Source organism: Nesoenas mayeri (genome assembly GCF_963082525.1).
Source record: "Nesoenas mayeri genome assembly, chromosome: 4".
NCBI classification, from domain to species: Eukaryota; Metazoa; Chordata; class Aves; order Columbiformes; family Columbidae; genus Nesoenas; species Nesoenas mayeri.
The window spans coordinates 70,320,673-70,348,415 of NC_137540.1; the positions used below are offsets into that span (position 1 = coordinate 70,320,673).

Consider the following 27,743-nt stretch of genomic DNA (forward strand, 5'->3'; position numbering starts at 1 on the left):
CACTGTGGCCTTTCAGTGCTTAAAATGGGCTGATAAGAAAGATGGGGACGAACTTTTTAGCAGTGCCTGTTGTGATGGGACAAGGGGTGGTGGTTTTAAATGGAAAGAGGGGAGATTCAGGTTAGACATGAGGGTGGTTTTACAGTGGTAAAACCCTGGCCCAGGTTGCCCAGAGAGGTGGTGGATGCTCCATCCCTGGAGACATCCCAGGCCAGGCTGGACGGGGCTCTGAGCAACCTGAGCTGGTGAAGATGTTCCTGCTCATGGCAGGGGTGGCACTGGGGGAGCTTTGACAGTCCTGTCCAACCCAAACTCTCCTATGATTGAGGCACAGCAGGACTTCACACCTGGAGACATCCTTGAGCTGACCCCGGCCACTACAGGTTATCACTACTGATCACCTTCCACTGTCTGTAGCCAAATTTGATGGCAGAAAACAGTAAAAAGGTCCTTTGTGTTACATCATTTTGAGTTTACACAGGCACATCCACTTGTTTCAGCAAAAAGACAGATTTGACTTATACAGGTAACAGCTGCAGCGTGACTTTTAGGATGCAAACTGAAGTTAAAAATAAGCACGAGCAGGATTGAAAAAGGCAAAACATGGCACCAGTCTTACCCAAATACTCATGGAGAAATGTAGGAGCAAGAAACTTACTACAGCGTCCAAAGTTTTTAATTCTGTGATGGCAGCTACCCTCTCTTCTACAACATACTGAAACCTTCCGAATCTTAAAATACACAATGCTTCACAGAGGCAAAGCTGCAGACACTTAATAAGCCAGATGTACAAAGGACAAGGAATAACGTGCTGAAATTTAATTATTTGAGATGAACCTTCCTCAGGAACTCCTCTCTCAATCTCACAAAAACACATTACAAGTATATATTTATTGTTTAAGTAGCCTTTAAAATGCATTAAAAGAAGGCAAGACCAAGACTGTACTTTGTCATCTGGTATGTGCTCAGTGGCTATAATTCTGCACTTGAACGCTGACCTCTGCTTAACATCTTGTGTTAGCAACACCCAATGAAGAAAACCAAACAAGCAAGCAAACAAAAAGTCATCCTTCTGAGCTATAAATTGGCCACCCTATGTAAGGAGGTGGCTGTCCATCTCCAGCTGCTATTAATGCAGGTGATGGTACAAAACTTTACCCCCTTTCACCAGACTGTTGCCAATATTTCTAATATTCAGGCTCATTTACAGCTTTACTCTGCAATCTCTTCACTCCCAGTATGTGTTTTGCACACTTAGGAGCATACACGGTGCTGCTTCTGGCTCTGAACTCCAGTGGAACATGATGGAATGAAATAAGCTTCTCGTCCCAGTCGCTCTTGCTCCTAGAAAGTATTTATTTATCTGGAGCCAATCGCTGCTCCCGGATCTATGTAATGACTTCCCCGTAGCAGTCAGAGATTACCCACACCGCTGATCACTTTATTACTTCAGAATGGCTGTTTATTTACTTTACTGCAGCAGTAACATGCAGGGATAAAGCTTGTCACAGCTGGGCAAACTCACCATATTCCTTACGCAGGTGGTCTGGAATGTGGGGCTCATAACCTTCCTTCTCAGGGACCTCCACAAATTCATCTTCATCCTCATCGTCGTCATCGTCATCCGAGGCTTTCATCTACAGAGATATTTTGGTTGGTTTGGGTTTATTTTTTTTTTTCATGTAGAGACCTCTTTTCATTTCCCTTCACATTGAAAATATTTTGCAGACATCCTGATAGCCCTGCTGAGACCGCTCTATGTCAAAAGTATTCCCCTAATTATGTATTTAATCTTTATCTAAGATTAGGCCTTTGCTTAACATTTTATCTCTAAAGCCATGCTCTATCCTAAGGGCTTCCTTAAAGCCCCTTTTATCCATTAGAACACATACAGTTGGTGAAGTTCGAGAAAGTGTAAAACTATAAAATGAGACCAAAAAAAGTCTTAAAACAACACCAAGATTTTGGCTTGATGAGCAAATTATAGCCTTATCTCTTATCCTTTGGTTGAAATTACTCATTTAGCTGCACCCAAATAGTCTATGGCATGGTAAATAGTATCAAACTGTTTAAGAGCTCAAAAGCAGAGCGGGCAAACAGGAGGGGAAGCGGATGGACTGGCAAGGTAATATTGACCAAAGTAAGACTATTCAGACCTTTATACTACAGAGTTTCACTGTGTTCCTTCACAACAGCACTAAATAATTCGATACACTCATTTAATAACTAATTTGGTATATTCTAACTGTTCACACGATTAGACTGTGCACACTATGGTCAAGACCAACACAATGGGATTTTTTAAAACATGCACTTGGTCTATATTGCAGCCTGAAACTGAATATTTATGAACAGCTGAAAAATAGAATAATTCATTCATATAAGTGGCTTCCTATATACCGTTCCATCTAGCTAGTACTGGATATGTGCCAGCAGGTCTCTACATTTTTATTTCTAAGCTTGTTTCATACCTGGAAATGAGTTTTTCATCTATACTACACATGAGCTAAACAAATCTGTGCCACCTCAGACCTGGCCTGTACTATCAGAACTTTAAAAGCCAACTACCCTAGAAAGGTGGCAATGATGGAGCTTTTATGCTCTATTTCCTTTGCCCACCTTGAGAGTCACCTAATTCTTAGCACCAACATAATTAGCACATTATTGTATACTTGCCATGCGCTTTTACAAGTCTAGGAAATAATAAGGGGTATCCAGCAAAACCAACCTTCCCACAGGCTATCACTTTTTTCAACTTCATTGCAGAAGCCAAAGCAACAGATAAGGAATGGGATCATTATTATTTTCAGCAGTGTTCTTTACTCCTCTTAGTGCACCTGACGTACGTTGATATTCATATCAACTACTCATTGTTACAAGCACCGGAGGATAATGCAGGTTTAGCCTGCAGCAAAATTTTCCCAATTTAATTCACAACTCTAATCGTGTGTGACAGCTGAGTTCCTTTAAATCATCCATACACTCTGAAGCCAAAAAACCTAGAAACCAATCTTGGTTTACTGAATGTAGTTAAAAATGGAAACTAAATAATTAAAAGAAAAATAAATCGGCACTTCTTTTTGGTCAGTATTACTTGCAAACTGGACTGAACTACTTTCTAATAAAGAACAATAATTGATATTAATACACATACTGATACACATTAACATTTAATGAATGGATGGTGCAAGTTAGCAGTACAGTTCTTCCCTTTGTTTACAAAAGGACTGTGATTTAAGAAAGCTGCAGTTCCAGTGGCAAAAAAAATATATATATTTACTGTCCTAAAGAATATATTTACTACTGCATTCTTATCAGAGAACACCTAATTAGCCTTTGTTTTAAAATAAAGTCTCACCATAATTGTGTTTGAAAGTACCCTGCTGCCAGTGATCGGTAACAACCACAATGTGGTCTCTTCAGCTCAATTACTGGTACCTCCAGAGCTGCCCAGTTTCAGGCTGTGCTGAGGATCCCGCCCCCTTCGTTTGCTTTTTGTTTCCCACCTCAATCACTTCTCATCTACAAGAAAGAAGAAACTCAGGCCCCCACCTGGCACGGCCACAACAGAAGAACTTGACCTCAGCAGAAACCAAAGCAGTTCTAATGCAAAGAAACGGGCAAACATTCACCACTGATCGCAAACTTGCAAAGTCACCAGACGTGGAAGAAGCAAATCTGTGTCAAACTGCAACTTTCAGACCTTCCTGATGGTTTTTAGAAAGAAAAAGTCATCAGGTTTTGCACAATAGAAGAGGGTGAGAGGTTGAGCAGAAGTTTGCTTGTATTTTTGTTTCAAAATCCTGCTGGGGTTATCATCCCTTTTTTATCTGTTAGGGGCAATTTAATTAAGTTTGGAAATAACATCCAACATTATTTCTCGAGCTTGAAGTAGGGCAATGCTGTACTTTCCACACTCAGTTTCCACTTCTCATTCACCTATTAACAGAAGATTTTACCAAACTAGAACTTGCCATGGATGATCTTAGTCTAGAACTTTGTGCCATAATGTAAAAGCTGACTAACTTTTGCCTTATACAGCAGAGAAAACACATTCAGTGTATTTCCACACATTTTACTCAGAAATAGTCTGCAAACAAATAAAACAGCAACAGGTTTAGGAATTGAGAACTAATGTCTAACTAGGAAGAGAAAGATAACTCAGTTCAGACTGATCATTTACCAGATTACACCTAAAATCTCCGTGGCTTTAATACAAGTACACACATGCATGGCATATCTGAGAGGACTAGAAAGTATTCAGAAGAGTACTATCTTTAATGGAAATTTCTCAATTTGTCCACATGCTGTTGGAGGCACGTAGCTCCCTGTACATTATTATCCTAAATTTCAATTGGCTTCACTAATCTTCAACTTGAAAACTGCATTAAAAGCAACTTTGCTGCTTCACCTGCATGGTCTCAAACTTTAAAGCCTGACGGGGAAGAGGCGTAATCAGATGCAAATTCACTTTGTTTAGGTACAATCCATGAACTGTGCATTCAAGTACTATAGAAAACATTAATCATAGGAAACTGTAATTTTTGTTATCAGTCTAACACTAATCAAAAGGGAAACCTGTCACTACCGCTGACCTGTGAAACGTCCCAATTATACTCTTCGGAAATGACAGGAGCACTTAACTTCCTCACTGAGTAAATGACGACGATCAATCAACTTTGAATAACAATGAGCCACGGAGCTGAAAATTATTTTTTGTATAGAATCTACCCAGGAATTTATGAAAGGTGAAAAGCAACCCAAGGTTTTAGGGGCATTATGGCTTTCAGCTAGTGCAGTGCATATCAAACACTAAACAGAATTTATGTGTTTTAATTTTCTAAAAGGTAGATGTGGACTTGGTGCTACAATGCATAACATATAATGCCAGATTTTAAATATGAGGGTCATTTTCATAAAATATTATGCTTATTGTTCACACCCTTGAATTTCCCTAGGGGCTTCTATTAAATTTAGATTTCCTGTAAAAAAAAAAAATTAACTGCTTAGCTAACTATAAGGAATTAAGCCCCCTTTTCCCTTCTAACAGACATAAAGTCTTTATTTTTATATAATCTTTAAAAATATAAGTTATTTATCTTTTTACTTTAAAATATTGAAGTCATCACTGGTGGAAATTCATGCCTGGTAGTGCTGGGTAGTTGTATTTCAATCTACTTCACTCCAGTGGTACCTCATCAGAACCGCCCCATTTATGCTGTTTTGTTCCATTCCCTTTTTAGAGAAAGGAGGAGAATGCATGTGCAACATTATTAATCACAGAAGTATCCTTTTTATATTTTAATTCCACTTTTCAAAGCTCCAAAGCAAGCTCAACAGATCAAGTATGAAAGTTCAGCCACCTATTATCTACTTTTCCCCTACAGATAAACTTTTTCAGTCAATTGAAAAACAAAATCCATACTTAAATCAGAACAAATAAATACTTTAGACAACATATTGAGTGGCAGAATTAATAAATTATAATCCTTTAGGAATGAGTGGTTATGTACTTGCAAACAAGAAAAACAAGGCTATGATAAAAACAAGCAATATGGCATTTCTAGTGTGCCATATCCGAAGGGAGGTAAAGTATAAGCTCAGGTGATAAATACTACAACATAAAGCTTTTCTTGTAGTGTACGGAATTAAATACCTCCCAGATAAGTAGTCACACAACTGCTTGTTTTTCAATAACCTGTCAAAGAATGTGGGGGAAAAGGTCTCATTCTCAAATCCATTCTAATTACCAGGTAATATGAGGAAAGTCACTAATGTCATTTGCAGTCTTGTCAGAACCAAAGGTTGAATGACCTTCTCGGTCACAGAATCCCAGGCTGGCTGGGGTTGAAGGGACCTCTGGAGATCATCCAGTCAAACCCACCTGCTAAAGCAGGTTCACCAGAGCAGATCACACAGGAATGTGTCCAGGTGGGCTTGAATGTCTCCATAGAAGGAGACTCCACAGCCTCTCTGGGCAGCCTGGTCCAGGGCTCTGGCACCTCAGAGTAAAGAAGTTCCTCCTCATATTCAGATGGAACCTCCTGTGCTTCAGTCTGTGCCCACTGCCCCTCATCCTACCATTGGGCACCACTGAAAGGAGTCTGGCCCATCCTCTTGACACCCACCCTGGAGATATTTATGAACATTGATGAGATCCCCTCTCAGCTTCACTAGAGGACGGGCCACCTGAAGGAGACCAGATCCCCAGACGTCCCTCAGAGGCTCCTCGCACCATCACCGCTCCTCGAGCTGCAAGGAGAAGGGATGTTTTTCTGTTGAGTGTTAATCTGTTCTGTAATGCTGACCTTTATTTATTTATCCATTTATTTAAAGGAATGCTTTTGCAAAACTATGTGTTTTGGTTTTTTTTTTATTATATTATTCCTGACTAGATATCTCCCTGTTAAAGGAAATGGGACTTAAATAGGCAATTTCCAGATTCTTGGGCTGAACTTCTCTCCATATGACAACACAGTTAAAAACCCAAAAAGGACAGAAAATATACATGCATAATTCTCATTGTAATCAGAGTTAGAACAATGTCTCGTCTAATCCCCTAATCTTTGTTAAAAACTTAAAACAGTGCTGACTTTTCCAGTTAGACAAGTACAATCAAACCGGTTACTCAATAACTCACTAAAAATAAAACTGGAAAAAAACCCGGATGTTTCCTTCTCCATCTTCTTAAAAATACTGAAAACAAACACTGGATGCCACTAGAAATGGAATTTTTATCTTTTACTTTAAAGTCAACACTCCAAGAGCCTCCAGCTGTTGGCGAAGCTCAGTGCAAGCACAGCTCCGGTTCAATGCCGTGTTCATCCATTCCAGCCAGCAATAAATGCAAAAAGCCCCTTCGCCCACCGCAGAACACTTGGAAAGATGTAAAGAAAAGCCTTTGGTCCTTTTCCCAGTTTTGTACAAATTGCTTGTTACATTCTGTTAAGGAGATTTAAAAACGTGAGTCTCTGCAATCATAATTAAAGCAAGCAATAAAATGAAAAATACAAGGCAATCAGTTTATAGGACTAGATGTACGGTGTCTACTAATTATTTTAGAAAAAGAAGGAAAAGAAAAGATAGCATGTGAAGAAGTCACATCTACTCACTAAAACACCACTCGCAAACTACAGCTGGGACCATTAAATAAATTTTGCATGGTCTAATTAACTTGGTTTGCAATCTAAATTACTTTTCACCCAAGAAATCCCTTTTGTTCAGTTTTATGTGTGTCTGTTTCCCTTTTTTTTAAAAAAAAAAATGATGTAAGGCATCCTCAGACAAGTGAACTCTAAACTTCATTTGTCTTTCAGCAGGCTTGATGGCTATGCATTTAAAAACCCATTCTATCTTATAAACTAAAAATTAAATGTACTCAGCTGTGATGGTCGTCATTGCATCTGCTATTTATATGCTAATAACCTCACTGGAAGATCTTGCAAATTATTCCACCATGCCAATATCTCATGTGCATCTACTCAAAGCCAACTAAATATTTTTCTAGAGGCAGAAGATTTTGGTGAGGGAGCCAGAATATTTATTGCCACAGAACCTGGTTAAAGGGGCAACCTTAAGCAAATACATTTATTTTACTCCACCACAACATAAAACATGCTTCAGTCATCTTCAATGAAATTTGGGAATATTCCATGCAAGCAAACATGGACTGGGTAAAAATCATCTCTTCAGTGCCAGTAACAGAAACTGAATAGTCGAAGAGTGTATCTTGCATGTAAGATACACCTACAAGTCCCTGCTTTTCCATTCTTTTATATTAACCAACACAGAATGCAGAGGAAATAAATACCGGTATTTTCACAGATTTCAGAACCGTGCCTGAGCTTTCCTGAGTGCAACACAAGGAAAACAAACTACTAAAAGAGCTTTATTTATAGGGACCTCCCACACAAACTCCCTCCCCTTTGCTCCGTCATTTGAGCATAAATTCAAACTTAGATGACTGCAAATTAGATACGTCATCCGGGCAAATCACATTTTACATTTACCAGTGAAAGTATCACACTCATTCTGCTGGTAGTTGCTCAACAGCACATAAGCTACCCAGCCAGTCTGACTGTTATTTAGCAGTGCAGTTTTCACGCTATTTTGTGATCTCCAGAAGTTAGTAAAAATGCTTAAAGGGTTCCAGCCCACTACTCAGCCTAAGTACAGTGCTGGAGAACCAGTGCACCTTGCTCCAAATTGCTTTAGTTATATAAAGTATCCAATGAACCAATTTGTCTTTAAAGCAATGTACAATACTCATGAGTATTGTCACAGTCCTGGCGGTGCAAGCTTGAGGTTTATTCAGGACTTACACCAAAGCCTTCTCCATTCCACTGCATGTTAAACAGAGCTCGGAGCAGGCATGCTGCACAAAACCTGTATCATTCTGGGTTACTATTAATCACAGAATCACAGAATGTCAGGGATTGGAAGGGACCTCAAAAGCTCATCCAGTCCAATACCCCCGCCGGAGCAGGAACACCCAGATGAGGTTACACAGGAATATATCCAGGTGGGTTTGAATGTCTGCAGAGAAGGAGACTCCACAACCTCCCTGGGCAGCCTGTTCCAGGCTCTGGCACCCTCACTGACAAGAAGTTTCTTCTCAAATTTAAGTGGAATTTAAATGAATAGCTACATTTGATACCTATATTTCATTTGTATCATCAAAAGCCACTGTAGTGTGTGTTAGTCCCTTAAATGTTTCTGTGTAATATTTACACAAAAATAAAAGCTACATCTTAATTTTAGGAGTACAGAAATGTATTTCTCCCATGCAGTTGCTGTACAAACTTCAGGCACTACATTCTTATTACTCAGTAAAAAAATATATATCCATATATATCTATATCTATATATATATCTATATATAGATATATGAAACCAGTATTTTTAGTATTTTTTTATCTGTTTTTTCGTTCACACTGGGAGATGAGCTAATCACATATCCCTCCATCAATTTGAGTCCTCTGATTAAGCAAAGATTGACCTTCATAATTGGATCTGCATTACCTGAGATTATTCAGCTACTGAAAGGGACGGTCTCACAATCTCGGCTTAATGCTGCTATAGAAATCATCATCTCTGGATTAGATTCCGGTCAGTTCAGGTCTCTGCCACAACAGGAGCTCTAGCACCAGGCCAAGGGAGGCACTGGGAACCAGCAGGGGAGAAACCAGAGACAGGACTGGCCCTTTCCAATGCAGTTTGCACTTAAACCATCTTTAAGCCCAGCACAAAATCACCACCAAAATCCATAACTTGCTTCCCTATTCAGCTCCCAGAAGTAATAAAACCGGTTCGAAAACCCGCTTGCTAAGAAGTGGATTGGTTAACTAAGTGATACACTACGAAATACCTCGTAGAATTTTTAATGTTTCAAGAATTGTAGAATGGATTATATCATTTTAAGTAGAGACGAGCCAAGGACAAAATAGTGTTGCACACGTTACCTGTGGCTTGAAAACCAAACTTGGTTTCTTCTTAACTCATGGATAACCATAAATAAGGAAGCTCTGTGAAGTGCCTTCCCAGTTTTTCATTCATTTTAATACAAAAGGAAAGGTCTGAAGCCCAAGGTGTGATGAAGCCAGCAAAGCCACAAGCCAAGTGATGCGAAATCACGTTTAGAGTCCATGACCGGACAGTAACATACCCAGAGCAGAGGGGCTGGAATTCTCATTACCAGTCATTTGCTTTATGAAATTTTAGGAAATGTGATTTTCATCTAAAATGCGATATAACAATATTCCCATCAGCACTCGTTCGTGCAAAAAAGTCCTACTGCATTTGATGGATTGCCACCTATCGCTTAGACCTGACCAAACTCATGCTACTAAAACTCCATACCCACCACCAATGTATCTGTGCTCCTCTCATGACACATTCTGCACAGACACACACCGTAAAATCATTACTAAACCACAGTTTGCTTCGATTATCACATTTGCGAATGAATCTCAACTACACATTTGTTAAAAATATTTTAGATGCTGTATTTTTAACAGATATATATACATCTCAGTTAAATAAACCTACAGGCAACAAGTCAGCAAGACATGTGCAAGACATGCACAACCTTACATATATTCCTGATTGTGGATTTTGGGAACAAAGTATCATTAGATGTTAATATATTTAATATTTTTGCATTAACTAAATTTAAATGCATTAGTGTGTGTGCCAATCAGGAAAATTTTCCTCCTTTTCCATTTTCATAAATACACATTTAGCAGTGCACTTCTAGCAAAACTCACAAATACATTATATTCCTTTCAATGTACTGCTGGATAGGATGGATGGACGAAAAGCAGGAAGCAAATTTATACCTACTGCCTATAGAGTACACACTACTCAATATTCATAGATGAAGCAAGGGAGATGACCCTTCGGCCTGGAAAACTTAAATACTTAACAGAAGGGTTAACTTGATGATGGAGACATCCTGCTTTATTTTCCACTCTATTAGAACAGCAATAGTCAGCGCCAGGAGAAAACAATAACAACCAAAAACAAAACAAAAAACCCCAAACCAACCCAAATAAGCAAAAACCACACCCACACAAATCACACAAGTAGATGAGACACTAAAAAGACAGCGCTGTTTTGAGGGTTAATTTTAGTGGTTTGGTTTATATCAATCCTACATACTGATAACACTTAAAATGTGAAAAGAACTTCTAATTGAAAAGTGATTACAAAATAGGCATTTTACAGATAGAAATAATTATCATATGCCAGTTAAAATGGGAGAGGAGCAAAGAAGCATAAGCATCTGTCTCACTTCTTTAATATTTTGTGTTTACTTCTACAGTTATGGTTGACCTGGGTTTTTCAATAAATATTAGCTAGACGAAAAACTGCAATTTTAAATGTTGCTTACGTTACTACTTTGACTATACAAACGTTATTAAACTTCATTTACTCTGAACGCATTACACGCTAATGATGCACACAATCTGATAACAACCATCTTCAGCCGTAATGCTGATTTAATTATCAATTGTTCCAAAGTTTCTCTTAAGTTTTAGAAGATACACTAACAATCAACATCAAGTTACTACTCAAGTGTCAACATGAAACACCTGGGAAAAAGGTTTCTTTTACAAGGCAATTTCTTTAGCGCATTTGTCTGTGTTTTAGCACATGTGGGTTTAGGCATCATGAGGGATCATTAAGGATAACTACTTGCCCCCCTCCCCGACCCAAACAACATCTCTAAAATGAAGAAAAGAAGGAGGATATGAGTACAAGAAGTGCTACAGAAAGCACAAGGCTGCACTGGCTTCTCCATGGTTACGGAAAGAAGATAAAACAATAAAGTCAATAAATAATAAAACAATAAATTCAAGTGTGACTTGTTTGGGTTATTTTTAAGCAGGCACTAATTTACCTAAAACACAGACTTTAAAAAGAAGTGGTTATAAAGCAACTAAATGATTCGGTAGAAATAACTCATTAGCAGTGACAGAGTGTCAAGTTGTAGTTGAAGGTATCCGGAGCAAAACAAAATCAGCAATAGTCTTGCAGCCAAGTAAATGGCAGAGCTCTTGGCTTAATTCATTACATATTAAATTAATAAATAAAATTTGAACAATCAATTAAATGTAAGACACATTCAAATTTTCATCTTTATATGTATTATAATTATTTAAGACTAAATTTTGACCAGCAAATATTTAACTCGTGAATATAATGTGTAACAATGTTCTGATGTTATTCTTCCAGAAACAAACCAAAAAAATCTGACTTATATTGCAGTAAGGTCTGGGGATCAGGTCAGGTTGTGGACGACACAAGGATGGCCTTCTCCAAATCTAATTATTAATGGCATTATTGAATTCAACCAGATGTTTCACATGGATAAAATTAAGTACATGAATAAATCAAGATTGAGGCGCACACTTAGATTTGACAGAAGATAAAAAAAGGTGAAACAAAAAGTAATGCGGCCAGTTAATGAAAAACTATATATCCCTGGTTATTAATGTAACTTGAAATTTGAAAATGTCATGGGTTTGTTAAACGATCACTCTGCTGACACATAAACGAGTGGGATGTTTCTCACATCGGATCACCTATGAGATTCTACCTGCCCAAGTTTCAGCCAGCTTGAGTAGTAAAGCTTTTACAGCTTCCCAAAGGTAAATCAATAAGAGATAAATACAGTCTCAGTGTGCAAAATGTAGCTATTCAACTATGTTTCTATTAATAACGTAAGAACTTCAAATATTATCCTAACAGATTTATGTAAAAGATGTAAATGAAAGGTAGCGTGCATGATTTCAAATACAGCACACACTTGTCCTCTCATAACTTTCAAAATTACAAGATCATTTGCACTGAATCAGCTGCAAATTAGATATAAAAGAAGAAAGTATAGTGTTTTAAGAAAAGAAGGAAGACATTAACAAAAGAAACTATTTCTAACTAGGAAAAATTATTTTTAAAGGAACATTTCAGCCATAAGCAAAGTTATTCCTACAAAAGAATTAAGCCTCTGCAAACAGGAATTTCTATTTAAACACCAATCTCAGGCAATAATTACCACTGCACTTGTGGAATAACTCATCTAAATCGCATCAAGAGCGAAGGGGAAGCATCTGTGGGTGAGTTTACCTGGAGCACAGGCTGAGGAGCCGCTTTGTGCAGAGCCCTTGTGGAGGATGCAGCGTGCGCTCCCTCTACCGGGCACCGAGCCGGGATTAAAACAGGGATTTGGCCGGTTATCCAGGTACCGGGACATAAAAACCCTTTCACAGCTTCTGCCTTCTTTCCCCAGATGCAGCTAAAACTCATGAAAACTCAGAAAAATGGATTTCAGAGCTCTTGTTTACACTCTCAAAATATATTTCCTATCAGAAAGTGACAGCCAATTCACAACCCAAACAAGTGCTTAACTATAGTGAAGCTGTGTAAGCACAAAAACCCCCCTCATTTGCCTTTGACCAAAACAGTAAAACTGTCATTTCTTGTCCATCCGCCACCTCTTTGGAAATATAACAGCTTGGGAAGGAATGTCTTGATGACTCCTGATGTGCTGGGGCAAAGCAACAGGCAGAAGGAATACAGAGTACAGGCAGCTGGGATGTATTCATGTGAACACTTATAAAATCTGCTGCAAGAGGTTTGTTTCCAGACAGTCACAGGACAACCTTTGCCGTCCTTTTCCCTCCCACAGCTCCTGAGAAGTAAGAGCAGAACAGTGCCACAGCCAAATTGTGTCAGCAGGGTTTAAGTGTTATGCAAAAATGACGGTGTCCTTATAATTAAGGCTTTTCTATCATGGAGGAGAAAAGAGAGGTGGTTATACCTCATATGTCAGTATAAACTATTTTAAGTCAAAGTGTTTCACTGTTCTGGGCTTTCTTTCAAGTGACTTCATATAAGAGCAGTTCCGTAACCTACAGAAAGTTCCCCTGTAGTTTGCAAAGCAGTGGGGCTTATACGTTTTTCAGTAAATCATAGAATCATTTATTTTGGAAAAGACCTTTAAGATCATCAAGTCCAACCATCAACCTAACACTGCCAAGTCCACTGCTAAACCATGTCCCTAAGCACCACATCTACACCTCTTTTAAACACCCCTAGCAATGGTGACTCAACCACTTTCCTGGGCAGCCTGTTCCAATGCCTGACAACCCCTCCAATGAAGAAAAGTTTCCTAATATCCAATCTAAACCTCCCCTGGCACAACTTGACACCATTTCCTCTTATCCTATCAATTGCTACTTTGGAGAAGAGACCAACACCCTCCATGCTCCAACCTCCTTTCAGGCAGTTGCAGACAGCGATAAGGTCTCCCCTCAGCCTCCTTTCTCCAGGCTGAACAGCCCCAGTTCCCTCAGCCGCTCCTCATCACACTTGTGCTCCAGACCCCTCACCAGCTTCATTGCCCTTCTCTGAACTCTCTCCAGCACCTCAATGTCCTTCTTGTAGTAAAATAAAAAAAAATAATTCAGAGGAAATAATTTGTCCTTATTTTCCAACACGCTCTGATTGCCTAAGGATGCTACCTTGTAGACTATTCCTCTGAGATCTGGAAAATGACACAAGAAACAATGGGAAGCATAGAGGTAACAGTGAGGCTTGTCCAAAGCAGACACCTTCCTGCACCAATCAAACGACTCGTCTGTAAAGGAAGGCCAGAAAACCACCAACTTCTTCCTCCCAATATAATTTACATCCAGTCTACATTGCTGGTATATTCATATTGAACCGTAACATCAATAACTACTCCAAATATATACACCGTATTTGCATGTCAGCCATGTGCATGTATAACTGCTCAGCCCAACAAGGGTACCAGTGACACGTGGCCATGGTCAGGGACTCCAGGACTGTCCCTCTTTTAAGTGGCAATTTAAATCTCTGCAGGATTGAGATGTATAGTAGAATTCAGAGTGACAAATCTCCAGTTTCACTGTCCCTCACTAAATCCTTCACTTAATCAACTTTCTTGATCTCAATTTGAGGATGGGCAAAGCCTCTACTTCCCTGGTCTCTGGACAGAACAGAAACAAAGCACTGAACAGAAGAGATGAAAAGAGTTAAAAATAGAGACCACAGAAGCATGGAGAACAAAGAAAAATCAGAAAGTCTGAGGAATCCCCACTCAACATTCCAAGTCCCTATCATTCTGTTTTATATTTGCTGATAAAATAAAACTACTTTCCCCCTGAAAGTCAGATTTGTCCGTGGTGCAGAATCACAATTCCACTCGAAGTGAGCAAGCAGACAAACAGCTTGCCTTTACATTCCCCATCTAACAATATAGGTACCTTGGATTGCAGTCACTAGTTGCCAGAAGAACTGCGATTACATCCAAATGTAGAGATGTCACAGAGCAACTACAAACCAGACAATTTATGTGGGACCCCCCGCACTCAGATGCTTTATTTACACACATTTTCTCTCTGCTTACTAAATGTTCCTGAGCATTTCCAGCTGTGCTCATCTCTACCGATGAGCAGGTACAGACTCCACGTGCTAACAAATAACACCCATAAGGCACCATGAGCCGGGGCTCTGAAGAACAGACTATCAGTGCTTCTTCTCTTGGATCTACACATACAAACAGCAAAATTCTGCCATGGCAAGAACTACAGCTCCAATGACATGAGGATGTACAGACAGATATACAGACAGAAGCAACAGCAAATAACACAAGCACCAATACTGAATTAAAGAGGAGCTTTGCGTAGTGTTTCATATGTTGGCATGTAAATATTTGACAGAGGGGGATTTAATAATCATGGCCTAAGAGATGCTGTTTATTTTGTTCTATCAGGCTCTCATATTACTGTGTTTCTACATTTCAGCAAAGTCACTTGACAAGGAAATAAAAGATAATTTATACAGTTTCCTTTTGTAGCACAAAGCTCTTTATGTTTAGGTTATAAATTCAATGTAATTAAGCACTAACACTAAATTTGGATATTTTACACTGGAGAAAAACCCTAGGAATAATTATATATTGTTTCCGATGCTTAAGTTAATACCTCAATCTGTACTGCTTCATTTTGAAAGTATTCTTTATGAGCACTGCTACGTATTTCCTTCTAACACTGGAATTTATTAGCTTTCAAACCTTATATAGATAGCATTGATCAATCTCCAGAAGTGGTAACAATACCACTTTAGACACATCCACACACATGAAAATCAAGGCTTGAATGTCTTTTATATCTTGCAAGAAATATAGCAACCAATATTCCATGCAGAGGTGCGGCAAATGAAGCCCTGTCAAGCAAATGGCAGGAATGACAGCAGATGTCTGGATTCCTTCATAGCTGGTTGCATAAAGGTAACACACATATTTCACTGGAGGAAAAAAAAACCCTCTGACAAGACAGTCTTTCAGTACTTTTCATTCAGAGTTGGCACTTTTGACTGGCGTGGTACATCAGGAGGTATTAAGATGATGAACCAGATTAATCTTGATAAAGCTTCATTTGCACAATGAAAGCAAAGTCTACACCACTCAGCCATGGCTAAACGAGCCTACTGCAATTTAGTCCAAAAATCTCTGGATCAAATTCTTACAATGCTGTCATAAACCAGACCCTCCTCTGGACCCTGATGCAAAACACTTACTATCATGTCAAGTAATTTCATTTGGTCATAGCCAACAGAAATTAGTGTTATGCAGCTCTGCTTTTTGGCTACATAAACAAGCCATAGTCTCCTTTTTGGATGCGAATAAAGGATTTGATCTTACAGCCTCTGTTTATTCACAAATTCTCCCTATTTCACAAAAACCATCATAGGTAACAAAATATTTTGACACTTTAAAGCTTTCTATAACAACTAATTCTCTTAGGATATCCTCTACCACATTACAATCTCTCCAAAGCAGAGACACTACTTTCCTCAATTGTGAGACACCAGTGCACTTTGGCAAATGGTAGAACACGAGTAATACAGAGTTTACTGAGAAATATGCATGAAAGAAGCTAAGAACACACCAGTGTTACACACAAAGAAACTAAATGAAATGGGAACTGAACCACTTGTCTATCGTAAATGACAACAGCGCTGCTTGAGGTGGTTTTGTCTAACAGCCAGGCCCTTGGCACTCCATGCAGGTTTTTATTGCAACTTCCTCGAGTGAGACTACAAACCAGTGGAATTAGTGCACTTTTCAATACAACTTGTGTTGAGAACATTCCCAAATTAAGGCTTATGAAAAAGTGCATTTTTGTGTACAAGCTAAGCATTACTAATGGTTCCCTCTGGCAAATCAGAATTTTAAGCAACTCACCACTTTTCTTTTTCTCGCTTTAAAGGAAATGTTCATGTCCTTGTATTTCTTCATAGCGGTTTCCAATTTATTCTTGAGATCAATGGCACATCTTAGCCGATCATCATTTATTCCTGCTCTGGTAAATAACTGCAAAGCAAGAAATCAACATTCTTACCCTTTTTTCCTAGACATCTGAGCCAAAAAACATATTCAGTTTTGCTTCACAAATAATGAAACGACACTGTCACAAATGCCTTTATTTTATAAGTAACAATTAGTGAAGGCACATCTTTTCCTATCTAGAATATAAAAGCTAATAGTAACCACTGAAAACAAAGAATGAAGAGTTGGTATAAACATCTCCTGAGAGTGTCCTATAGGCCAAATTCTATACAGGAGGCTCTTGAGCAGGAAATTGACAGGAAAGACATATTGTTTTTCTGATACAGACATGTCTTACAAAGACAAGATGTGTTTTACTTTGTGAAGAAGCTCCATTATAGCTTTAAAAATAAAAAAGGATGACTGTATGTAGCATACTTAATGATGAGGCATCAAACAAGTTCTGTAGCTCCTACATTCTCCTTCTGTTCAACTCTACTGAAATAGAAATCTCTTCTATTTGCACCAATGTTTCTTCAACCTTAATTTCCCTTTTGGCTCTCTCTCCCTCAAGATTTACTGTACCCTCCTCCTTGCTTCTCCATCTTTTTATTAAACAAAAAGTTCTTTTTCCCACCTGAATCCAGGACTGCACAGAAGGCCAGAACTTATTTCTGAGGAGTTTGTGAGCATCCGTGACATTGTTTATTATGGCAGTATTATCTTCATTCTCATCAACTTTTATATCTGCTCAAAACAGGGGAAAAATGAATTAGAGCAGGATGTTTATAGGATTTTCAATACATGAGCTAAAGAAGGTAAGCAGAAGAAGTGCACATGAACCCTTGTAAAATATTTTATCGCTTCAGGGAGGGTTAAACATCAGAATGCTTCTCTGTTCAGTATTAATTATTCTACCATTATTCACACATCCAAAACAACGAGAGGAAAAGATGAAAGGCTTTCAGTTCAGTGATGACAGAAAGAGTTGTTAAGCCTTCACAACTAAGGAATTGCCAAATAAACCACAGACAAGCGCAGTCTTACTATTTACACTATATCTTGTTCTAAGTTCATATGAACTGGACCTTATTGTACCAGTTTCTGCACATTCAATATAAAATAATCTCTGCCCCAGTGGCAACAGGGACTTGATTGTCAAAGCCACCAAGTATGCCGCTACCCGAATAAAAATGGAACTTTTTAACCCATTCATCATTCATAATGATGATACAGATACATTTCCAACTGTCTGCAAGCACAGAAGTAGTTGCCTCAGTGGTTGTTTGCACATGAAATTCCATTAGGACAGTATTTAAGAGGCTTCACTTAGACTACCAAAACACAAATTATCTTAATTTTTATAGAGTTAACTCACATTAGCAAAGTTGTATAAAAAAAAGGCATAATCATAATCCTTAAGACTTTGTAGCAAAACTACTTACTAAGGCTTGAAAGCTGCCAGTAGTAAGGAGAAAAAAAAATAGCATAGGAAACATTCAGTTGTGAGGTCTTTAAATTAGCATCTTATACCCCAGATTTATAGAGAAGAGGTGAGTAGTGAAGTGTATGACAATGATATATGGTAAACAGATTTTCTTTAAATGCAGGAAACTCACTATAGGTACTATGAAGTGATTTAGTGGGGTTACAACAACTAATACAAAAATTCAGTCTGAGAAGGTAATTAATAAATCACACACGAGGACACCCAAACCTAAGAATGGTTACCAGATGAATCAGAAGTAGCAAAGAGCTCCAAAATAAATCCAACTGGTGTCTAGGAACTCCGGATAAAAATGGTGTCCAGGAATCTCAGCATTTAACTCATAGAAAAAAACCCAAACCACACAACTGTAAAGCACTTCAGACAAAGGCTATCTCCATTTATATGTGAAAAATGGGAAAAATTTTTGGTACCTGTGGAAATTTCAAGGTCTAGAGTATACTTATGTGAAATGAGCCCATGGTTCCTAACAAAAGTCTGGTAATCATCATCAATGGGAGCAGGGACACCAGATTGAACTTCTGAGCATGTCTCCCCATCTGATTCTTTTTGCTCAGGTGTCTCCTGTTTCTCATCTAAGTCTTTGTTTTTATCAGTTCTAACACACTGAGAAACAGAAAGAACGTCCTTGCTGCAGCACGGCTGTTCATCATCCATGCATCCAAAACAGGACTGGTGAGCTTCCACCTGGGAGGAGGAGGAGGGAAGTGCAGACATTTGTTCATTGGGTTCCAGTTCCGTGTCATTCACGGTGAAGTCAAAAGGATCTGGCATCAGAAGCTGCAAACAGTTTTCCATCTCTGTCAGCGTGTCGGCAATGTCTTGGGACATTTCTGTCACGACACAATTGTTTTAGAACATTGTTAAATACTGTAATATGCTAATGCCCCCAGAGCAGACACAGACGTGCAAAACACACACAACTGCCAAAGGGCCAATCCATTTATCCAGCAATCAGGATCTCGCTCTGCTGCAGAAATTGCCACATAAAAGTAAAACCACTTTTCTTACGCAGGAAATCTAGAATTTCCTGAGCAAGAAGTTTAGAATTGTTGTCCCTCCTTTCCGTATACTCTTTAAAATGTCACTAGGCAGAGATGACACAAGTACTTTGAAGGAGAACAAGGTTCACTGAGGATATCTCTCATTAAGTTGGTGGGTAATCATTCAACAGCCACAAATGTTATAGTTGTAGATAGGTGTAGCCACGAATATATGCTATTGCTCAAAAAGCTGCTGCCAATAAAAGTGACTTTAAGAAGGTTAAATCTCTTTAAAATTCCACCCTCATACATGAAAACATTTTGAGCATGCAGAATAAATGCAGACACAACTGGATTGAGCATTATGCATGCCAAAGTAATTTAATTAAATAACCCTTTGTATCTGCAACATAATATAGTATCTCCCTTCTTTCGTATTACAGAAATACGTTTGCTATGGATGTATCACTTGGAGATTCAGTCCCCAGTTAGACAGATATTTAAGCAGCAGTATGATACTTTTCACAGATATCCTACACTGCAGATTTCTGCGCAGACCATTGCCTATACTCCTGCAACACGCTGACTGTATATACAATAAAATTAAGGTCATCAGCCAACAAGGTATTGAGAAGCCTCTGCCAAGTCAATGACACACAAATTCAGCTGCTAGCTCCAGAAAGTCTCACGATGTGCTTGATTGAGGTTACACATTCATACTTCACTGAATTACAGAGCAAACCTTCACTTGCTGATGTCTTTTTTTTAATCTCTTCACACCACCTGAGCTTATGGGATTGTCACTTGTTTCCCCTGATATTCTTCAAGTGAGAAAGACACAGGCTCAAGCTCTAACAAATGTAGTACTCCTGCCCTCTGTGGTCAGCTATTATTTGGATAGCTATTCTCTCAGAATTTGTTTTATTCAACCTTCAAAAAAGGCTGCTTTAAAAATGAGCAAAAAAACCCTAGTAAAAGAACCAAAGCAACTCACCTTCCATTTCTTTTTCAGCTCTTTTGGCTTTTTCTTTGTAAATGTTATCCAATCGTTTTTGCTTCTCCTCTTCCCTCCTCCTTTCAGCCATGGTTCTGGCATGCACATCTTGAAAATCCACCTAAGGAGAAAGTGAAGAAAGAAGTGTACCATTCCTCGTAAAAAACATACAAAAAAATCCATTTCCTAAGATCCTTATCTGTGGTGAAAAATCCTCTAACATCATCGATCAGCCAGAAGCTCAGCAGTACTTCCTTTTGTCTCTTCTCCTCCTAGAATCAATAACTACAGTAATTCCGAACGGAGTTTTTACGTCTACTGACAAGGGACTGCTGAGAATCAATGGATTTCAGAAAGGAATCATAAGGTAGAAAAACAAAATGCTTAGATTTCCACATCTAAATTGCAGGAATAAACTAGGCTTTGGGAGACCTTTGTCACAGCATCGGAGACATGGGCTTAAGGGGAATGGGCAAGGAGAGACTACGCAGGGTAAGTATCCAAACTACATGAAAACACCACACTAGGTCTGCTATTGGTAAACAAAACTTTGTAAGCATTATTACCACAAGTATACACAGCACTTACCAAAGAAGTTCGTAAGAAACAAAAGCAGAAGAGAAGATATTCAAATTTATTAAAAAAGACCACATTTTAGATTTTACAATTACATTTATTGGATTTGGGGATTGAGAGAAAGGTTATCGTTCAGTCTCACTTTATTCTCTCATGACCAAAATATAAACATAAATCTGAGTGTTTCAAAACACTGTTTCTTAAAATATTTGCAATGAGGTGTTTTGTTTTGTTTTTTAGTTTGTCCTTAAAAGGGCTTGAAAATGTAAGTTTTTCACTTCTGTTTTAAGGAAGGAAGTCTTGATTGTGTCATTGCATAAGGAAACAAAGTATTTCCTTTTGACTGCTATCACATACCTTCCATTAACCTCAGTACAGATTACCCTGAGTGCTGAGCAAGCCTGTACTTTGCTGCTAATACAGTCGGCAGGCTCGCTGGTGCAAGGCCTGTATGATAAGCACCCACTGAGCCTTTGTTGTTCTTGCCACTGCCAGATGATCAAGCTTCTCAACACACAGGAACTGTTCCCAGATACCGACAGCAACACTTTGGAGCTACACAAGAGCAAAACAGTGAAGATGAATCCCCCCCTTACGAGGCAGAGGCCCACAAAACATTGAGATCACCCTACACAGAACAGGTAAGTCTCATTTTCTGCCTAGTTCTAGAAGATCTCTCCTGTAATATGTACTTACCAGCTCCGGGTCAAGCAAACCAAGTACACCCTACAACTGAAGTCTGTGTATTTTTTGCACAATCAAGAATTTTGTTAACCTTTCATCTCAAAATTACAGTAACTTTTTCATATTTGTTCAGCATTAAAGTACGTACTCCATTAAACGCTATGGAAGCTAAATGTTTGAACTTGGGTGTAACCACATGTTTAAGTGTCCTGCTACATATATATGTTCCTACTGCTGAATATTCCCTTTAGTGGGAAATGAGAGGGCAGAAGGACAGTAGGGAAAAGAGCTGGCTTCACAACCTATAGAGCACGTGGATCACCACAGTGAGCTTTCCTGGTTTTCAGGATCCGCTTTTCCTACCAAGTTCACATAGCTCTCCACACAGGAGCAGGAGAAACAGATCCACCCAAGGAGCAACATCACCCAAAGAGATGGGACAAAGATGCAGAACCAAGGAACTACAGCTACCATTTCTAGGCAGGTTGCCTTGCACAGAAAACCAGAAGTGGCTCGAGTTTCCTAAATCACAACTTCTGGCTTATACCAGAACACCTACAGAAGGGTCATTTGCCTGTTCTTTCCCCTTGTCTGTCCCAAAAGGACCAGCCAGGTGCTGCTCTGCTGCACTGTTTCACGCTGCAGCACTTGCCCAGATGCTGTTCTTACAACACCTGTAAAATCATCACGGTTTGCTCTTGGTAACAGGAGCGCACCTCACATGCTACAGCTCTGGCACTACCCAAACCTAAAGAACACACAGAGCTTTGAGGTGTCCCAAACTGGGCACACCAGCCCCATTACAGAAGCCTCACACGGTCAGAGGAACTCAGGGCTTGAGTTATGGATGGATTCACTCACTATCTGGTGTCAGCACCAACTTACTGCCTTGGTCAGAAAACATTTAACCTCATTGAGGTGATGCAGACTGACCAGAGCTGCTGTTCTGTCTGCATTGGTGGGGGCTGCACGAAGCCTTTTACCAGTCTGTAGTTATGGAATGGGATGTGATGCAGTGCAAACAATTGTTCTTGATTTAAAGGATAAAAGCAGCGGGCCCAGAACAGCTACTGCAACTTTTGTAAAAATATTGGAATATAGCAGTAATATATTCTATGTTTATCTGTTGAATATCCTGTTCATTCTGTAATTCCGGCTCACTCCATAGTTCCATCAATGCATTCCTCCAACGCAAAGATACTATAATATGACTCAGTGGCCCAAATATGCAAACATTTAGAAATATTTTAAATCTTTTCTTTTTTCCAAATTTGAGAGGGGAGTCTGAGAACACATAATATTCCAGTATATCTGAAATAACTGTTTTCAAAGTCAAACATTTATATGGGTATAACTTGCACCCAATGACATTAAAACAGAGGGCACCTCTCCAAGTTTACGTCCTAAAAGGGCAGCAGTTGTCATCTTCTGACTACCTGTGATTTTGGTGATGATAATCTGGAAAAAACCAAACAGATGCAGCTAACACTCCTCTCTATTTGCCCTATACTACTGTCCCGAACCCGTAAGACAGAACAGCAGATGTACTTCATCTGTAAAAAGTACAAACGCCCCCTCAAATCTTTGGGTTGCTTCTCACACTTCAAGTATTAAACTGGCAAAAGGCCAGTTATATCAGCTGGATCATCTCACCTCTCAAAGTACCAGAGCTGTCAAAGATTCCTTCTATTCATACTAATGTTTCTAGAAGTACTCAAATGCAGCTGTTCTAGCAAATAGTACAGCCAGCCTTGCTAGGTAGCTTAGTGCCACAAATATACAGCATGATCACCCTGTTGTAACCGATGAGCAGCCATCAACCGCAGGAGCAAAGATAAACATGCCAAACTTCAGCAGAATTGGTGTACACTTGCACGTTCAATCTGCTAAAACTGTATCATGTGGTGGAGATCCCTTGTCTCAGTCTTGGATTTCTCCCTGTTGTTTTCATTCAGTTTTCTTTCTTTCTTAAACAAGACAATAAAGGAGAATTCAAAGACAACACCTTTTGTGAGCAGAAGCCAAAAACAGTATAGAAAAAGAACACAGAACAAAGAATAATAAATATAGGATAAACTATTAGTATGGAACTAGAACAACAGAAATACATCATATATCACAAAGGTTTTTTGATGTACCGTTAGGAACACTGAACATCTGTCTGAAGAGAAAGAGGATCAATATGTTTACTGAAAACCTGATATTATCATTGTAGATTGTGTGAATGCTAGAATAGTGCTCCCAATGCTACTGTTTGCATCTCACAGGAAACACTAGAGCAGAAGAATGTTCAACACATAATAACTTGAAACATAGAAGTGAAAGCTAAAAGCAAGTTTTTACATACAAGAAATTCCTCTTGTTGTATGACAAAGTAGCAGTTCGGCTGAGGGGGGCTGGCACCTACACTTACTGTCCCTGTCATACAGCAAAAGGACACTCGAACCAGACAGCTCAGTATAGAAATCAGGCTTGTTTGCATAGACACAGAAAGACTCAGCAGTTCAAACCTTCAAAGAAAAAATTTAATAGCTGACTATCCTCAGTTTGAGGTGTAACCATTATTTCCATTCTAAACAGGCCCGACTTCAGGGCTTTGGGTAGGAGTCAGTGGGTGAAAGCTTATTGGTAGGCGATTCTTTATGCACCCTGAGAAAAGGCTCATTGAGCCCGGCTCTGAGTAAAAACCCGGGGGTTTTAAAACTTTACAATACCACAAGATGAACAAAAAGTTTGGGGTTCAGCTTTTGAAGAACATGCACAACAGGATATCTCCTAAATACGTCTCTTCTGACAGCTTTTCTTTTATATTTATGGATTTCCTCACTTTAAGCATCTCCTAGTGATCATCACCTGAAAACAAGCAGAGATGTGACAAGGCAGAGTACCTTCTTATTCTGCTTTAGGAAGTGGTATCCCAGAGAAAGCTGCTTGTAGGCCTCCCCGTACTTCTCATGCCACTCTTGGACTGATTTAATCGCTGCTTTCCTCAGCTTCTGAGCCACCTCTTTGGGTGGTGGGAGAGGCTGCTCGTGATCTATCCCCACCGTGAGCTCCAAGAACTCTTGGAAGTTGGAAATAATCAGCGTGCGGAATTGGTGGGAGCGGGCGAACAGCTCCTGCACGATCTGGAAAGCAGAGAAGCGCATCTCAGCGTGTTCCTCATTGAGCCGCGTCAGCAGCAGGTGATAGGCATGGCTGATGTGTTCCTCTGAGCACCTGAGGAGAAAGCACAGAATGTCAGGGATTGGAAGGGACCTCAGAAGCTCATCCAGTGCAATCCCCCTATGGAGCAGGAACACCCAGATGAGGTTACACAGGAAGGTGTCCAGGCGGGTTTGAATGTCTGCAGAGAAGGAGACTCCACAACCCCCCTGGGCAGCCTGGTCCAGGCTTTGACACCCTCACTGAGAAGAAGTTTCTTCTCAAATTTAAATGGAACCTTTTGTGTTCCAGTTTGTACCCATTCCCCCTTGTCCTATCATTGGCTGTCACCAAGAAGAGCCTGGCTCCATCCTCCTGACACTCACCCTTTATATATTTGTAAATATTAAAGAGGTCACCCCTCAGTCTCCTCTTCTCCAAGCTCCAGAGCCCCAGCTCCCTCAGCCTTTCCTCACACGGCAGATGCTCCACTCCCTTCAGCATCTTTGTTGCCCTGTGCTGAACTCCCTCAGGCAATTCCCTGTCCTTCTTGAGCTTAGGGACCCCAATTAAATTAAAAAAAAATAAATTAATAAAAAAAAGGGGTGGAGGTAGAGTTATTAAAAAGGAGGTATAACACATAAAAACACAACTTTTTTTTAGATATTTATTTTACAGTTCAAACCAGCAGCCTCCGCACCGGCTGCTCAACCAGCAGGCCCCAGGACGGGCCTCGGGCCCGGGGAGAAGCGTCGCTGCCCCGGGGATGGACCAACCAACCAGGCCCCGCTCCCCTCACCCGCCCGTACTTGCAGATTTTCTTCAGCTCCTTCATCCTGCCCGGCTCCAGCCGCGGCTCCCCGGAGGTGGTCAGCTCCTCCACCAGCTCGGCCAGCCGCTGGTCCATCTCTGACGGGGCCGGGACCCCACTCCGGGCCCAGCCTCACCGCGACACCGCCCCCGGGGCCGCTCCCCCCGCCCCGCGGCAAGTGGCACCTTCCAGTGGCACCTTCCCGCGCCCCCTCCTCGGCGCGCACCACCGGCCGCCGCCAGCGCGCTGTCGCTTTAAGCGCGCTCTGCCACGCCCCGCTTCCGCGCGGTGACGTCTACGTGACGTCACGCCACTCGAATCGGGGAAGGCCTTAAAGGGACCGCGCCTCGTTGGTGGCGGGGGGGATGTTAACCCCTTCTTGTCCGCAGGGAACGCAGGGGCCGAGCCCAGCGCATGGTGTGAACTGTGGGGTTGTGCTGTGCAGGGACAGCGCTTGGACTCCACGATCCTTGTGCGTCCCTTCCAGCTCAGGACAGTCTACGACTCTAATTCTAATCCGGCCCCTCCTCGCTTCTCCATCAAAAAGGGAATTTTCTGGAGCAGCTTCTGCTCTCCAGAGCCTGGAGGGTCTGTGGAGTCTTTCACAAGAGCTCGAACGCCATTCTCACCTGGGCTCTGTATGCACCGTGCGAAACACAAACTCAATTTCTTACCCTGCATTTGTAGGTTGCAGACATGGGGGGACGAGCAAATGACCAAGTACAGTCCAATGCTCACTGGCCAACACTAGTATTTTTTTCCCAGCTTGTTGTTACATTTGGCTTCCAGTGATGTAAAGGATGGATTTTCTCTTTGGGAAAGGTCACCCCTCCGCACTTGGAAACGATGTTGGGTTTAGAGCAGTGCAGGGGTTAGATGGGTGCTCCTGGGGAGCCCTAGCAAATGGTGCTTAATATGTAGGTGAGCTATGCCTGGAATGAAACACAAGGATGGACACAGCCCAGTTGTCAGGACTTTCCAGTGCAACGTTAGCGCATAACTGTGTTTATACGATACATTCCTGGGTCCTGGTGGACAGCAGGATGACCATGAGCCAGCACTGTGCCCTTGTGGCCAGGAAGGCCAATGGTACCTGGGGTGGGTTAGAAGGGGGTTGGTCAGTAGGTCAGAGAGATTCTCCTTCCCCTCTGCTCTGCCCCGGGGAGACCACACCTGGAATATTGTGTCCAGTTGTGGCCCCTCAGTTCCAGCAGGACAGGGAACTGCTGGAGAGAGTCCAGCGCAGGGCAACAAAGATGCTGAAGGGAGTGCAGCATCTCCCATGTGAGGAAAGGCTGAGGGAGCTGGGGCTCTGGAGCTTGGAGAAGAGGAGACTGAGAGGTGACCTCGTTAATGTTTATAAACATGTAGAGGGTGAGTGTCATGAGGATGGAGCCAGGCTCTTCTCGGTGACAACCAATGGTAGGACAAGGGGTAATGGGTTCAAACTGGAACACAAAAGGTTCCATTTAAATTTGAGAAGAAACTTCTCAGTGAGGGTGGCAGAGCCTGGAACAGGCTGCCCAGGGGGGTTGTGGAGTCTCCTTCTCTGCAGACATTCAAACCTGCCTGGACACCTTCCTGTGTAACCTCATCTGGGTGTTCCTGGGTGTTCCTGGGTGTTCCTGCTCCTGAGCTTTCAAGGTCCCTTCCAATCCCTGACATTCTGTGATTCTTCCACTCGAGAACCTCAGAACACTTGATGGACACGGCCCCAATCCTGGCAATATTCAAGAAGCAATTGGACAAGGTGCTCAGACACATGGTGTGAACTGTGGGGTTGTGCTGTGCAGGGAAAGGAACTGGACTCGATGATCCATGTGGGTCCCTTCCAACTCAGGACATTCTATGGTTCTAATTATAGGTCACCCCTCGGCATATATAGAGAGAAGCTTCTGAAGGAGACGGGTTCCATCCTGAAAGCAGGCGAATAATGTGACTGACCAAAGTCCTCTCTTGTTTTTCACACAGGCAGGAAAGCACCCAGCGCTTTACTCTGAGAGCACGTCCCTGGCAGGTGTCCAGCTGCCCTTAGGGTCACCTATGGTGAGAGAAACATTAAAGGATTTGTCCATATTCTCATCTGCCTTTGCACCAGCCGCACAAGCAGGATTCGATCACTGGAGGTGGTGGGATCCAGCCCTTTCAGGTGCCTGCTTTGAACATTCTAAAGAAGGGAGACATTTGAA

General features: G+C 40.8%; 1 protein-coding gene across 2 annotated transcripts in view; it reads right to left on the minus strand.

The window, feature by feature from the left end:
• The window catches only part of UVSSA (UV stimulated scaffold protein A), a 57,547-nt gene extending 31,746 nt beyond the window's left edge, over positions 1-25,801 (minus strand). Inside the window, exons 1-7 of one of the 2 annotated variants that reach the window (XM_080343413.1) lie at positions 25,553-25,801; positions 24,488-24,818; positions 20,340-20,460; positions 18,776-19,195; positions 17,493-17,602; positions 16,772-16,900; positions 1,526-1,637 (exon numbers count right to left, since the gene is read on the minus strand). In XM_080343413.1, coding sequence (XP_080199539.1) covers positions 1,526-1,637; positions 16,772-16,900; positions 17,493-17,602; positions 18,776-19,195; positions 20,340-20,460; positions 24,488-24,818; positions 25,553-25,650 — 1,321 coding nt within the window. In that variant the 5' untranslated portion in view covers positions 25,651-25,801. Of the gene's footprint in view, positions 1-1,525; positions 1,638-16,771; positions 16,901-17,492; positions 17,603-18,775; positions 19,196-20,339; positions 20,461-24,487; positions 24,819-25,129 lie in introns of both variants that reach the window. The other variant, XM_080343414.1, reaches the window with a different exon arrangement.
• Positions 25,802-27,743: the final 1,942 nt, after the last annotated feature.